Raw genomic sequence first — 16265 nt, 5'->3', positions numbered from 1 at the left:
CCACCCGAACAGTGCCTTTTATTTATGCCTTTATGGATTTAGATCGTTGTTTCAAAATGAGATACTAATTTTCGTATTTGATAAATTGCAACTTATGACTGAAAGTACATTGCCAGCCGCAGTTTGGAAATTTTTAGCCAATGAATTACAAAAGTCATTTATGTATATTTTACAAGGTAAATAATAAAGTTTCCACTGAATTAGAAATATTCGAAATTATATTAATAAAACATCTCAAGTTTTATTATTATAAGTTTAACACCATTTTTTAGATGGTAGCAGTTTAATTATTTTACTTTACAACAATGCTGTCTAGGTTAGATTAAGTTTATTAGTTCACCCAAAGCTTCGTAATAATTCTGCTTGTGAACTCTTTTCAAATGCTACATAAAATAGCATCCAAATGTCTTGCTTAATCATAAGATTTAATATTAATGCGACATAAGAAAACTTGATTAACAACTCATGAATGTAAAAAAAAGTTCTTGAATAAATTTTGTCTTATGAATACGGTTTAAGCAAAAAATTTCTTAACATTTTGCTAATAAAAAGAAGCAACTTAATGTTTTTAATATTAGTAAGTTTACTGTTTAATTAAATTTGATTGGTATTATTCACACCTTCAGGAGGTTTTAGGCAAAAAATAATAATGGTTGGTGCAACGTATGACCAAGGTTATAAATAACTTTAAAAACACGTTATCGTTATTTTAGTTATGGTAACCTCAGGTCAAAATGTTAGTTTCTTCAATAAAAGTTAAAAAATGTTCTTAGCTGAGTAAAAAAATATTATAGCCTTAAAATTTAATGATATACTCAAAGAAAACAAATGTAAGTCAACTTAAGTTGATAAACTTGATTTCAAAATATACTATAATTAAAAAGATACAACAGTCTTAATGTATATTAGGGTGCTTACAAAAAAGCAATATTTGAGTTTTCAGCTAAAAACATTTTTACATGTGGCAAATATAACAGCAACAAATTATATCAAAAAAACTTTAGAAAAATTTTAGCTGACTTTTTAGTTTTTCATGGTAGAAATTTTCAATTTTATAAAAACAATCCCTATGCAAAGTGCATGGGACCACAAAATGCGACAGCAAAAGTTTTTAGCTGGTAATAAATTTACATATTACTGGCAAATATCACAGAAGCACATTGTGGACAACTTAAGTTATGAAAAAAAGTTTAATAAACACATTTCTTGATTAAAAAAAAAAAGATAGTTTACAATAAGTAACAAAAATACTATAAAATCAAGAAAATCTTTAAATAGTTTTAAATTTTTCACAATGTGTTTTTGTAATAATTTCCACATGTAAAATAACTTCCAGCTAAAAACTTTAAGGTCACACTTTTTAAGTCCCATACAGTTTGCATTGGGATTTTTTTCAAAAAATTGAAAAGTTGTACCATTAATTTTTTTTTAAGTCAGCTAAAAATTTTCAAAAGCTGTTTTGTAATTGCCAAAAAAAAAAGCTACAGACTCGAAGAATGCATTTTTTATAAAAACTTTAGTTGACATACTTATATAATAGAGAAACTAATTAAGTACATCAAACTTTATATAAAAAACTTTTTTTTTTGCTAAAAGAAAACTAAAAAATATGTACCTTTAAGGAAAGCAAATATTAAGTCAATAATTGGCAGAAATACTTTTAAAACAGCTAATACTTCTATCTTATGTCACATTTTAGATTTAATAACTTTTTTTGTCTGCCATTAAACAGCAATATTATAAAACATTTGTAAGTGAAGTTTTTTTAAGTTGAGACAAAACGCAATACTATAACTCATTCTCACTGATAAACAGATACAAAACGGTAAGTAAACTTACTTTTTTTAACTACGTTATTACTTATCAAAAAAGCTTGTACTTTTTTATTAGCACCATACATAAAACAACCGCCATAAAAAGTTTGAATACATAATGTTTTATTTATAACACTTTATACACTAAAAATGTTGAAACTCTTATTTTAGAGATGTTTTGAAACTTGATAATAAATTTGAAGCTTATTTGTTATTGATAATATGCATGAATATTAACAAGACTTAAAAACTTTATATAAAAACTTAAAAACTTTTTACTACATAACATTAAACAGAAGAAAGAATTATCTAAACAATTAAACGTCATATCCGACAAGGCTGCCCCTTCCAATGACCTCACCAACAAAGAACCAGCAGCAAACTTCAGTGAAGACCATGGCGTTCAAAAGCGCTTGTTTCACTGGAAGCTGTGTGAACTGCATTGAAGTCACGTTTGAAATTCCTGTGTTAAAATGATTTGTTTATAAATAAGTGTATTTTATTTATTTTCTTTTTTGTTGATTTGAAGTTACATTGCTTATTCCTGTTTAAAATTTAGTTGTTTACAAAAAACTGTATTTTAATGTGCATGGTAATTATCGATTAGTAGATTATTTATTTTTTAATTATTTTACTTTTTCTTATATGAAACTGATATAATTAGAAATGATTATAGAAATGGTATTTTTTAATATACTTAATAACCAGTGAAATTAAACAAACAATTTTATTACAAAGTAAACCATAACTTTTATTGAATCAAATTACTGATTCCTGTAACAATTAAACCATTAAAGTTTTTCTAAACTATAAATTAATTTGTTAGAAAAAAGCAACTAAAATGATATAAAATTGAAAGTTTTTAAACTTTTATTGATACAAGCTCTAATTCAACTTTTTTAAATATTAAATACTCGTTGACATCATTAAATAATCAGATGATAAAAGTTGAAAAGTTTTAAACACAGTTATGAATTTATACTATAAAAACAATCAATTTTTACTTTCTTTTTACTTTTTTTCAAAGAGTATTAATAATATTAGCTAAATTTCAGTGGAGATAAAAGTCAAGTTCAGTATAGCAGAGTTTTTTACTCATAATAGTTTTTATTAGATTATTAATAAGAACTTTTTTAAATACATTTTAAAATTTAAAAGATCAATAAGAATGTTTGTAATTTAAATTTTTGTAACTTCTTATTGGTATATCTTAAAGAGCCAAGCCTAAATAACCTAAGTATAAGCTTTGTGTAAGAAAAATTTAGTAAGATTTTAATACGTCTAGTTTTAACTTTTTAAGCTAATCACGAACTAATTTAACAATCTAGGAAACAAAATATTAATAGAGATTTTTCAAAGTAATAAATATTCTCAATACAAACTAATAACAATAAAACTTTTTTGTAAGGGATAAATACAAAAATACAAGTAAATTAAATTATTAAAATAAAAAGTAAATTATTAAGAAAACAACGCTATTGGTGGGTAGATATTTTTTACAAGTTGCACTTACTTTAAACTTAGCAAGCATGTAATTCTACCATTAATAGATTTGTATATAAGAATAGGAGACGTAATATTAAACATTCATAATGATCGAAAGAAATAATTAAAATTTAAAAAATCAAAACAATTTTCTAGGATTTGCTCTTGAACTTTCTTAGTTTAAACTTAACTCAAGAAAAAAAAAAATTGTAGTATTTAACTTAGTTTTGAGTAAAAGTGCTATATTTTTTACTGCTGGTCTTAAATGTTTATCTTTTACTTAAGATTATTAAGATATATTTTTTTCTTGTAATGGTAGAATAATATAATGAAGTATGACTTAAAAATTCAAGACAAAATGAACAAAGATAGAATTTTAGTGAATTGTTTTTAATTCAAAGAAAATTGTCAATGAAAAGTTTCTACTGCTTCTATTTTATCTAAAACTTTACAGTAAAACTTTTATGAAAAGTATATTATTTTATTTAAATTAAAAAAATATTTATTTATTTTAATATCTTATAAAGTATTTTAGTATAAATAACTTGAGAGTATGCCAACCTTTAGTGAAAAGAATAGCAAACTTAAATTTATAAACAAAAAAATCTATAAATACAAAACTTTTATATGTTTAAAAATAAAGCAAACAAAATGTTCAAACTAGTGTAGCTGAGTAACATTTATGATAACTCAATAACTTAAGAGATATTCTAATTCAATAATTTTGTAAAAATTTAGCAAATAAATACCTTTAGTAAGAAGAGGGATGGCCTGTCCAACTTCAACAGGGGTGGGTGGGCGAAGTTCTACTTTTGCGTAATACATGAACTTGCTCAATTGAGGTTTTGCTGCCTCCATCAATACTGGAACCTGTGCTGAAAGTTTTGCCACCAACTTGCTCATATTGATTTTATTTAAAGTCTGAGAAAATATATTTTATTGCAAAACTAAGTTAGGCTAAAAACATGTTTTTTGTTGACTACTACAAGCAGATATTTATGCACACATTTTGGTTTTAGAAAATAGAACATACAAATAATAAATTTTATAATATTTAGAAAAACATTCTAGCAAGTGTTTGATAATTATACATTAATAACACTTTTTAAAATATAAAAATGTTTACTATTATGGTATATTGCAGCAAAATTATTTTGATAAAAACAGTACTTTATGAATTAGTTTATAAGTAAACTAATGTTTATTGCAAGTTGTTTCTAATTTGTACACTTATATTTTTGCTATCAGACACTTCTAATAGTCGAATAAAATTCATAACAACTTTGAGATTTATAGGATCAAAGTCAGTGAGTTCAATAGTTATCAAGGTTTTTTTAAAACAAAAATGCAAAAATAAACCTTGTTCACTAAAAATATTTTTTTAATTTTATAAATATTGTTCTTCAAATTTTTACAGTCATAAAATATAGTTCAAATATTACTAATATTTATGTAACTCATATCAAGGAATTTTCATAATATGAAAAAATCATACATCTTTCTTTTATTTGAAATTTATATTTTTAAACTTCCAACACCAGAAACAATGTTATGTTTTTTAAGAAATATTTCCTGAAGTATTGACATCTCTACCTCAAGAAAAAAGTAATTATAATATTTTATTTCTAAATAATTAAGAGCGTAGAGGGGCTCTTTTTTACTTTTGATTTTAGCTAGCAGTTGCATTTTACCCTGGAAACTAAATTAGTTTCTTAGATATGATGGTAAAAAGTCGGAAAGCTCTAAAGGTTCCTTATGGAAGGACTAAATTAAATAGAAGAAAAAACTGTCTAGACCTAAAGTCTTCAAGCAACCTTTCTGAAACCTCACCATTTAATTTAAACTAAATAATAAATATTTCTATAGTAGGATTTTTTTTGAGCAAATATTTTTTCAATAAAAATATACTTTTGTTTTTATTTTGGTCATAAAGGTCTTTTTTTTTTTTAATTCTTACAGAGGGAATTTTTCTATTAATGCGAGGAACCTTTCCTAATGTATAAAATTAACAAAATATGAAGATAAAAAAAAAATTTTAGCAAATTTTTGAAAATTCTGAGAAAATTGGCAATGTTTTTTTTTTCTTTGTTTGTATGTGTCAAAAACGTTTTACACAACTAAAAATATCTCAAAAGTTTTTTTTTTTTGTGAAAAGTATCTTATAGTAAACATTTACAGCTTTCATACAAGGTCTAAAGTTATTTTTGTTTTCTGTTGCTCTTTTCTCCCTATCCCCTTTTTGCAAAAACCAACATATCTTAATAGTTGACCCCGGTTAGTTCACACCTGGATTACCATTCTTTATGACAAAAAAAAACAGCTAAAGTAACCAACAACTAGCCTTAGTTGTATAATTAGGCTTTTGTGAGAAATGAATTTTTTGGTTTTCATCATTAACTCCAGAATATCTAGTGTAAGTTTTAAATTATAGCCTTGTGACCCACAATGTTTCCTAAACTTTTCCACTGTATCTAGTTAAAGTTTCAAAATTACCATTAAAAACACCTAAGACTTATTTTTGTTAAAAAAAGGCCAACCACGCCATTTTTTTTCTCAAGATGTAAAAAATCCGCAGAAAAATGCAAAAAAATAAGAGCAACACCGTCCATCATGAACTCCAGAAAATCTGGTGTAAGTTTCAAATTATGACCTCCTTTATAATTCATGACCCCAAAAGGGGCCACTTACTCTTACTACAAGCTTACTAGGCAAATCAAATTGTTTCAATTTTTCTCATCCGTCAGGCAATCGCACCACAAAACAGCTACTGGACCGCACCGCTACGGTGAAGCCAGCGCCGTGGTGCGGGTTACCCCCTTTTTGTTTCGTGTGGCGGGGGTTCACCGGGTTTCCCCGGTCATATAGGCCACATTGTCTTTTAAAGAATTATTTTTTTAAAAATCTGAAAAAAATAACGATTTGGCAAATCGTATGGAAAATTACATCAAATTTTTTTTTAATTGTCTCATAGGAGGTCACTACGTTTCGGCGCTTAGTGAAAATTCAAATCACAAGAAAATGACAAATTCAGAAAAGATGAATAACTTGCAATATATTTTTAAACGTACAGTTAGACTTTATAAATTATTTACATACAAATTAAATTCTTTAGGTTGCATTTGCAGTTAATTAGCTTGAGCATTTAAAAGGCTTCAAGCTATACGGTATTTAGGGCATAAAAATTATGGTTAAATATTACAATAAATAAACAAATAACGTACTTTTTATATTAACGTTAAAACAACATTTTTTTCTATTACTTTTGTATTTTTCTATTCTCTTTTTTTTTTTTTTTGTTTACGTTTGTTTTCAGTTTTTTTTTTTTTGCTTTTATTTTTTGCTTTTTTTATTTTTTTTTTGTTTGCGTTTTTTTTTTCTTTTTTTTTTTTGCTTTGTTTTTATTGCTTTTTGTTTGTTATTTTCTTTTATATTGCTTTTTTTTCTTTTTATTAATATCATTTGCTTTTTTAGTTTTTTAATGTTGTTTTATTATAATGGGTTTGATATGTCTTAGTCGATCATCTACTAAAGCACCAATATCATCCACCATACTAAGCCTCCTATAGCTAGATTACAGGTAGTAACAACATTACCCGGCAGTATAGTATACGTAATTAGTTCATTTATTATCTTAAATTTAGTTATGTAGTATTTTTATGCCCTTTAATCTTAGATTAAAAATATGTAACCTAAAGAATTTAAATTGTAAGAAGTAATTTTTTTTATTAAATTAGATCGTTAATATAACAGTAACTTTTTATATTTTTCTATATATCATTTATGCAATTTTGTCATTTTAAGTGGTTTTACAACTCATTATGCTACGAAACGTCTTAACCAACTTAAATCTAATCATATCAAGAAAAAAATAATTTAACTTCTTTGTATTTAAGTTTTGAAATTATAAATGAATTAGAATTTTAGAATTTAAATTTATGAAACCACAAATATATAACGAAAAATATAAAAGAAAACGTAACAAGATTACAAAAACTAAAAGATTAAACTAAAATTGCAAAATGAGTAACACAATTAATTTATAAAATAAACTGAATCTGAATCTAAAACTTAAGCTGAAGAAGCGAAACTGAAGGAAACTTAAATTTATTCACTGTTGTCACGCGAAACATGCCCTGTATCGCAATTTGGATCAAAAATACAATCTCTAAGCGCTGAACCTCTCAAAAAAAAATTCTCAACAGAGTATGAAAAATATACTTGAGAAAAAGTAGTTTTTAAATTTTTAATGTTTTTTAAACTAGAGGACCTAACTGTAACACTTCCATTGATAAAATTGATACGACCTGATGTGTTATCATATTTTTCATCAGACTTTGCAAAATACTTTTTAAGTTTATCAACTTGTAACCATAAACTACCCTCAATTTCATTGTCTTTCTTAAATTCATGGTCAATTTCGTGCTCGAAGTTTTTGAAAAAATAGAATTTGTGATTTTTTTTAAAGTTTTTTTGATCTACCGTAAAGCAATAACTAGTATCTTGGTACAATTCTAATCTAACTCCTTCAGGCCAAGCGTAATTAGTTTCCTCGAAAAGTTCCCTTACCGCAGTTCTTTTTAGATTGTTATTATCGTTATAATCTATTTTTCCCATAGGGAAATTGATTCTAATTTTATTATTTTTATCTCTATAATAAACAAATAACAATTCGCCCTTACCCTTCTTGACGCGATGTAAGATTACCCCCGCGCAGTCTAACCTTTTTACATTGAATTCCCAGTTAATTAAAAAAGAATCTCCCCGCTTGTGTTTAAATTTAACCTTAAATAAGTTATTAGCTAAATGGTGTTTTGCATCGTCGTTTAATTGATCAATAAAAATTTGCTTAGCGTAACGGTCGAAACTTTTGTATTTTTCATCAACTAGACTGTATACTTGTTTTTCGATAATGTTATAAACATTCAAAAAGTCATGCCAATCATCTTTTGAAAATTTTTTATTAATAAAATCTATAAGTTTTTGTTTAAGTTCATTATCGTGTTTATTTTTGAAAGATCTAGATACGTTGTTAACCTGATCTGTTACGAAAAAGGACGTTCCACCCGCTTCTTGTTGTGGTGCTCGATCCCGCTGGAGTTCCGCATGCGTCATTTGAACACCTTGGACAACCTCCTCCTCACCAACTATATTCGTAGTTTTAATGACGTCATCCGGTATAAATTTTGTCCTAGATGGTATTAAATAAACGTTTTTTATATTTATTTTACACAGAAAAGTTTAATATGGGGTTGCCAAAAACAAATTAGTTAAAACTAGGATTGTTTATTGGATTGATTTATTGGACTCCAATTAAATTTGAAATTGTACATATTTAGAGAAATCAAAAACTGTACATTGTTTGATTAAAAAGTATAAAGTTACAACTTAACAATAAATAGCAAAGCCTAGACTTCAATAGGTTCCTTAAGAAAGCCTCAAGCTAAAAACTCAAAAATATCAATCTATTAAAATTGATGAGTTTTTAAAATATTTTCTTTGAAGCTTTCTTAAAAATGGTTAATCTTTATGTTGAAAATTAAAAACTTCAATTGTAAATTAATTAAAATATATGACTATTGCTAGCAAAACAAAAAAAAATCTGATGGATACTTCTCGTTATAAAGCTTTTTAAATCTACAGAGTATTTTAAAAACTATTGTAAAATATGGCATACGTTATTCTAAACAACTAACCTTCTTTGCATGATCAAAGTGATATTATATCTCCAAATAACTTAGTACTTTAATAATACAGAGCTGTTTTGATATAAAAACTATAACTACAGCATCAATAATATAGGTAGAAAAACTACCTTCTACAAAAAAAATAATCTAATAGAGTTTTAATTTTTTTTATTCAAACTTATTTTTAATATGAAATTACATTCAGTTTAATAATTTCAGTTGAAAAAACATTTAACAACACAAGTTTAAATTAATGATCAAAAATATGAAACTAATATACAATGTTATAAGATAATAAAATCTAAATGTGAACTAAAAACTAAATAAATAGAAAATAAATATGCAGTGTCTAATTAATAATAATTTTAGAAATAATTTCAATGAAATATTTATAGGTTATTGTTTAGAAAAATAAAAAAGTACTTTATAAATACAATTATACTTAAACATGAATTTAACTTTTGAAAGATTTTAGTGTTCAACCTAATCAATAATTTAGTTACATAAAATTGTCATATAATGTATTGTTTATAAAATAAAAGTGTTTAATAACTACTTTAATTTACTTATTACAAAACTACAGACTGTATATCAGTGTTGTTATAGTGATTCCAACATGACTTCTTTCCAACATGACTTCACTTAAAAAGTTTATAATACTGAACTTTACTTGTATAATCTTCTTTTTTAAAGACGTTTTACTATTTGCTTTTAACCATTGCAGTTATGTAAGTTTGTTAAAATTTTATTTTGAACTTATATTATTTTTAACTATAACATCAAATGCGGATTTAAAAACCTGTTCTAAATCTACAAAATAGTCTATAAGATTTAAAGTGATTTTGGCCTAAAAATTTTATTAAAATAGTTTTTTTTTTCTATTAGTAAAACATGAAATTTTTTTTAAACTTAAAAACCACCATGATTTAAAAAAAAATGGTTGTACCTTTTTATTTAAATATTTCAGGAACGTGAAATATTGAAACAGTGAAAATACTTAAATTTTTTTTCAATCAAAACTTAAATCACACCTAGAAAATCTACTTTTCATTACTTAGTTTAAGGTTATAAAATTTTAAACCTTAAGTTTAAGCTTTAACATAACTTTATTTGAATATAAACTAAATACAGAGCATTTATAGTTATTTAGTTAATAAATGATTGTTTTAATTTTTATTTGCACAAACTTTTCGATGGTTTCTTAAAAAGGGTACTGAACACTGGCTTAAGTAAAAAAATTTTGAATTTTTTTGAAGTTTAAGAAAGTTTAAGACTTTTAAAAGCATTTGAAATGCCGTAGACAGTTTATTCACCGTAAAGCATTGTCAAAAAAGTAAATAAATTACAACTATTGTTTAATAAATTTTATATTTATTTTTTTATTAATGCTTGTTATTTTTAGTCGCAGTCGTTTAGATAACACAAACTTAATAAACACCAATTCTTTTTGTTATATACCAAAAACAAAAGTGTTTAAAATACTTTTGTCTTCTCCTTTATACTCAGTTAAACAATTAACTTACAATGTAAAAAGTTTTTCTTATAGAACTGCCTGCTATCTTTGTTTGTTTAAAATTTATTTTAGAAATTCAAACGATTTTTCTCTCACTAAATATATAACTTTCTAACTTTTCTGCATCAGTTTATATGAGGAGAAATACATTTCCAAAACATCTCCAAAATTTTCTGTCCTCTGAAGACCGGTTTTTTGCTGGTTGTTTTTATCGGCAAAAATTACACAATTTTCCCGGAGTTTTTTTTTTATGTTTTAATTAGTCTTAAAACAATAAATAAAATTTAATAAATTTATTTATCTAAATAAAGTTTACTAAATGTATTTTATAACTAATTAGCTAATCAAAGTAAATTATAAAAAAAATCATTACAGTTTGCACACAAAATTACTTCAAAATAAACTGGTGCACGATAGTGTACACAATTTTTTTTCGCGTGCACGAAACGTTTAGGGTACATGAACCTCATTTAGGGGTGAACGAAATTTTCAGATTACACAAAAAAATATTTTAGTCTTCGCATTATTAGTTTTAGCGACATAGTTCAGTTAAGTATTAAAGTTAAATCTAGCCCTGGTGTTTGATTGGCTTTTATTTTTTGGCCATTTTACTCTCATGATCTATTTTGTAATTAAACAACACACATAAATTATTGTATAATTATAATTGTAACTATTATTACAATGCAATTAAAAAAATAAAACATACGTAACAACTTATAAAACAATTTAAGAAAACAACACAACTGTTGCGTTGAACTTTAATAAATTCCAATAAATAAGGACTTATTTGTCTTTAAAAAAACGTGGTAAATTATAGACTTCTTTTAAAATGAAGTAGAAAGAAGTATAAAGTTCTTTAAAGCCTTATTTTAGAAAACAACATATAAACTATAAAAATACGAAATAAGCTAAAATATGCAAATTAAAATAAACTTTAAGCAATTAACCGATAAACTATTTTTTTCTAAAAATAACGTAAGTTTAAATTGTTGTTAACTTTGATTAAACATCTTAGGATTTTTCTTCAAATTTTAAATTGTTGTTTACATTAATTAAACGTGTTAGTTTTTTCTTTAAGTTAAAAACTTTGTTTACATTGATTAAACGTATTAGTTTTTCTCGTTAAATTTTAAATTGTTTATTACATTGATTAAGCGTTTTAGTTTTTTCTTTTAATTTTAAATAATAGTTTTATAGTTTACCAATAATGACTTAGGCCCTGGTCATAATAAACACTGATAGTAAAAAAAATTATGGTAAACCACTAAGGTTGGTAAACAGCCAAATTGTAGAAACTTAAATTATACATATCATAGTTGTATAGTTTCTCCTTTGACAAACAACATGATCTAATAAATGTTGTTATTATATCACACTCTATAATTTTAAAGTAAAAGTTTCCAAGTCAGCATTAGTTTGGAGAAGATGGACACTTCTACTACTAACCAAAGTTTGTAAAAGTTGTATATTTTGTTATTTTTAGATTTAAAGTAATATTTAAAGACACTCATTTCTAACTATGATTGGGAACAATTCTATATATAGGTATTTGAAGTGTACAGGGTTGAATAAACAACACTGTTTAAACAACCCCAAGAACATATCTAAATCAGTAAAAGATAAATAAATCCTTGTACTGGTGAATTAACCTTCAACCTAATACTAAATAGCCTGATTAAACAACCAATATTTGACCCTAGTTTCCAAACTAAATTGTTGGTCTACATGACTATTTTATTTAAATTGGTAGCAAAACATAATGTAAAGTTTAGCTAAATGTAATTGAATTATAATTTATGCTATTCATCAAGTTGTACTATATTGTATTGCAGATGTTTGCCCATCTAAAAAGTGTGAAGTGGTTCAATCCTAGCAGCTATAATAAAGGTAAATTTTGTTTTTATTGCAATTTAATATATCAAAAGCTCCTATACAACACATATGTTCCTTAATATAATCTTGTTTTTAGTTTGGTTGTGCTGTTCTAAATATCATGACAATATAAATAATTCCTACAAAGTTTTAAAGAAAAATTAAGTATTATTTACTATCATATAACTAAACTATTTGTGTGCAAAGTTTGATTGGGTATAATAAATAACTTTTTGACTTAAAAGTCAGATGGTAAATAAAAATTTATTTTGAAATAGAGTTCCATTGCGGCAAATTTTAAAGTGCAAAAATAGAATTGAAAAAAGTGACAAGCCTAATGAAATGCAGTAAATTTAATATAGTTTGCTAGTTCATATCAGTTTTATAATAGAAAAGTACATCATATGTTTTTCTGTAAATATCCTTCCAAATATTTGTCACCATATTTAAACAATCATCCATTAATAATGGTTGGAATGTACTTTGTTTTTTATTTTTTCTCATCATATTATATTTTAATTGTTTCCTTTTGAGACTAGCTCTGACTTGGTAAGTATTCTACTAATTATTGCATGAGTTGGCTTTTTTTTAGTTCTCAGAGCTAGTTTTTATTTGTTAAAAGTTCTAATAAAAAGTCTTTTAAAGAGTGAAAAAACTTTTTGTTTTAATAAGATAGTGTAAAATAATAAAGTCCCCATTATTATTGGTTTATGTAAACTATATTATGTATTTAAATTTTCAAGTATATGACATCCAAAAACTAAAGTTTTTTTTTCACAAGTATAATATAATTTGTATAAATAATCATTATGTTTTGGAAATTTAAATTATGTGGTGCATTGGAAATATTTTAAGAAATATCCAGACTGGTATTAATACCATGTTAATACATTTGGTATTTTTTTGTGTACTTCAGTATAACAAGTCTTTATTTTTCTTGAGTAATTAAATATTACTACTTGACTAACATAATTTTTTCACTATTTATTGTTTTTAATTTAACATAAGGCTAATTGATAAGTTTTAAGTCACTCAGATTAGATTGGCTTCAATGCTTCAAAAGCCTGTCATAGATAAGCCGTAGTATTAAAAAAAAACAAAATTGTTTGTCTCTTTTATTGCTTTAACACCTTTTATGTTTATATAAGTAATTTACAAATTAAAGTTTTAAGGTTACAAGTGTTGATTATAACTTGTTATTTTTTCTACATTTTATATGTGTTGACAGGTTTTTACAACTTTAGAATGTGCAAGGGTCTTGAGGAAATTTTGAGCAATGATGCACATGAATCATCTGTAAGCACACAACAACTGGACCTCAACCCAGGAAGGTCTCTAACTGCTCACTTAGGGCAGTAACAAGGTAAATATGTTATAGTTCTTGCTTTTGTACTAATAGCTACAATAAATCATAAAAAGTTAAATTTAGAGAAAGTAAAGATGACAATGTTATCTAAATTGAATTAAACTCATTCAGTGATGTTTATAAGTGATGTAGTGTATAATTAATGTTCATTTTTGACCTAATAACTGGAATAGAATCTAGTATTGCTTTTAACTCAACAGAATGTTCAAATAATTGCAAGTAAAAATTATCATTATTGTTAATATTAAGTATATTTATTATTATCATTTTTCATTTAACATAAAAATTAGTGTGGTCATTACAAGTAAAAAGTAAAATTTAACAAAAAAACTTTAAACTTGTTTTAAAGACTAATGAACATAAGCTAAGAATGTTTTTTAGGATGCGAACTAATTTATTAAATAATTAATTAAATATTTAAAATATTGTTACAACAAAGTTAGATTTGCTCACTTTGTTAGTACATCACTTTGAGTATTGTGATGGTTTTAAATGTTAAAGTTTGGCCAAAAGAAAACTTATTTGTATTCCAATGTTTTTCTTAAACTCAACGTTTTTTAATTTTAAAATAATAGAAATCAACAAAAGGCTATGATTAAATTAAATAGAAGACCATACTTGATTATTTTTACCCATCCACAATTTTATACAAAATATTATAAATAATATAATAATAAGGTTTTCTAGAGAAATGATTCAAATGAAAAATTAATATTCTTCTAAAATCTTATTTGATTGTTTACGTCACAAATAAAAACATAACTTAGTTTATGCGCGGTCATATAAGCCCGCCTAATGTTTATGCAAATTTTCCCTTTGTTAGAAACTTCAAAACTTATACCTTTTGATAGCTGAATTTTTTTTGATCTTTTATGTAAATTTTCGGTTTTCTTTTAACAGTTGATTCTAAAACTACAAATATATCAAACCAAATCTGAGGCTGCTATTTGATATTAATAATCCTTAACTAGACTTTTAAATTGAATTGTCTTTTTTGATATATATTCAAACTTGAAAACTTAAGTTTTACTATTTGCTTTTAACCATTGCAGTTATGTAAGTTTGTTAAAATTTTATTTTGAACTTATATTATTTTTAACTATAACATCAAATGCGGATTTAAAAACCTGTTCTAAATCTACAAAATAGTCTATAAGATTTAAAGTGATTTTGGCCTAAAAATTTTATTAAAATATTTTTTTTTTTCTATTAGTTTCTATTGCACGATAGTGTACACAATTTTTTTTCGCGTGCACGAAACGTTTAGGGTACATGAACCTCATTTAGGGGTGAACGAAATTTTCAGATTACACAAAAAAATATTTTAGTCTTCGCATTATTAGTTTTAGCGACATAGTTCAGTTAAGTATTAAAGTTAAATCTAGCCCTGGTGTTTGATTGGCTTTTATTTTTTGGCCATTTTACTCTCATGATCTATTTTGTAATTAAACAACACACATAAATTATTGTATAATTATAATTGTAACTATTATTACAATGCAATTAAAAAAATAAAACATACGTAACAACTTATAAAACAATTTAAGAAAACAACACAACTGTTGCGTTGAACTTTAATAAATTCCAATAAATAAGGACTTATTTGTCTTTAAAAAAACGTGGTAAATTATAGACTTCTTTTAAAATGAAGTAGAAAGAAGTATAAAGTTCTTTAAAGCCTTATTTTAGAAAACAACATATAAACTATAAAAATACGAAATAAGCTAAAATATGCAAATTAAAATAAACTTTAAGCAATTAACCGATAAACTATTTTTTTCTAAAAATAACGTAAGTTTAAATTGTTGTTAACTTTGATTAAACATCTTAGGATTTTTCTTCAAATTTTAAATTGTTGTTTACATTAATTAAACGTGTTAGTTTTTTCTTTAAGTTAAAAACTTTGTTTACATTGATTAAACGTATTAGTTTTTCTCGTTAAATTTTAAATTGTTTATTACATTGATTAAGCGTTTTAGTTTTTTCTTTTAATTTTAAATAATAGTTTTATAGTTTACCAATAATGACTTAGGCCCTGGTCATAATAAACACTGATAGTAAAAAAAATTATGGTAAACCACTAAGGTTGGTAAACAGCCAAATTGTAGAAACTTAAATTATACATATCATAGTTGTATAGTTTCTCCTTTGACAAACAACATGATCTAATAAATGTTGTTATTATATCACACTCTATAATTTTAAAGTAAAAGTTTCCAAGTCAGCATTAGTTTGGAGAAGATGGACACTTCTACTACTAACCAAAGTTTGTAAAAGTTGTATATTTTGTTATTTTTAGATTTAAAGTAATATTTAAAGACACTCATTTCTAACTATGATTGGGAACAATTCTATATATAGGTATTTGAAGTGTACAGGGTTGAATAAACAACACTGTTTAAACAACCCCAAGAACATATCTAAATCAGTAAAAGATAAATAAATCCTTGTACTGGTGAATTAACCTTCAACCTAATACTAAATAGCCTGATTAAACAACCAATATTTGACCCTAGTTTCCAAACTAA

General features: G+C 24.9%; 1 protein-coding gene across 1 annotated transcript; it reads right to left on the bottom strand.

The window, feature by feature from the left end:
• Positions 1-2116: 2116 nt before the first annotated feature.
• On the bottom strand, positions 2117-4216 carry LOC145837013 (ATP synthase F(0) complex subunit g, mitochondrial-like). The gene is made up of 2 exons (XM_082944780.1): positions 4049-4216; positions 2117-2277 (listed from the first exon to the last, which is right to left on the bottom strand). Exons 1-2 carry the CDS (start codon positions 4200-4202, stop codon positions 2132-2134), a joined length of 300 nt encoding a protein of 99 aa, XP_082800906.1. The 5' UTR covers positions 4203-4216; the 3' UTR covers positions 2117-2131.
• Positions 4217-16265: the final 12049 nt, after the last annotated feature.

Source organism: Thalia democratica, chromosome 5 (assembly GCF_965202585.1).
Source record: "Thalia democratica chromosome 5, ktThaDemo2.hap1.1, whole genome shotgun sequence".
NCBI classification, from domain to species: domain Eukaryota; kingdom Metazoa; phylum Chordata; class Thaliacea; order Salpida; family Salpidae; genus Thalia; species Thalia democratica.
The sequence above is the reverse complement of the archived record's forward strand: the minus strand, read 5'-3'. Positions and strand labels throughout refer to the sequence as shown.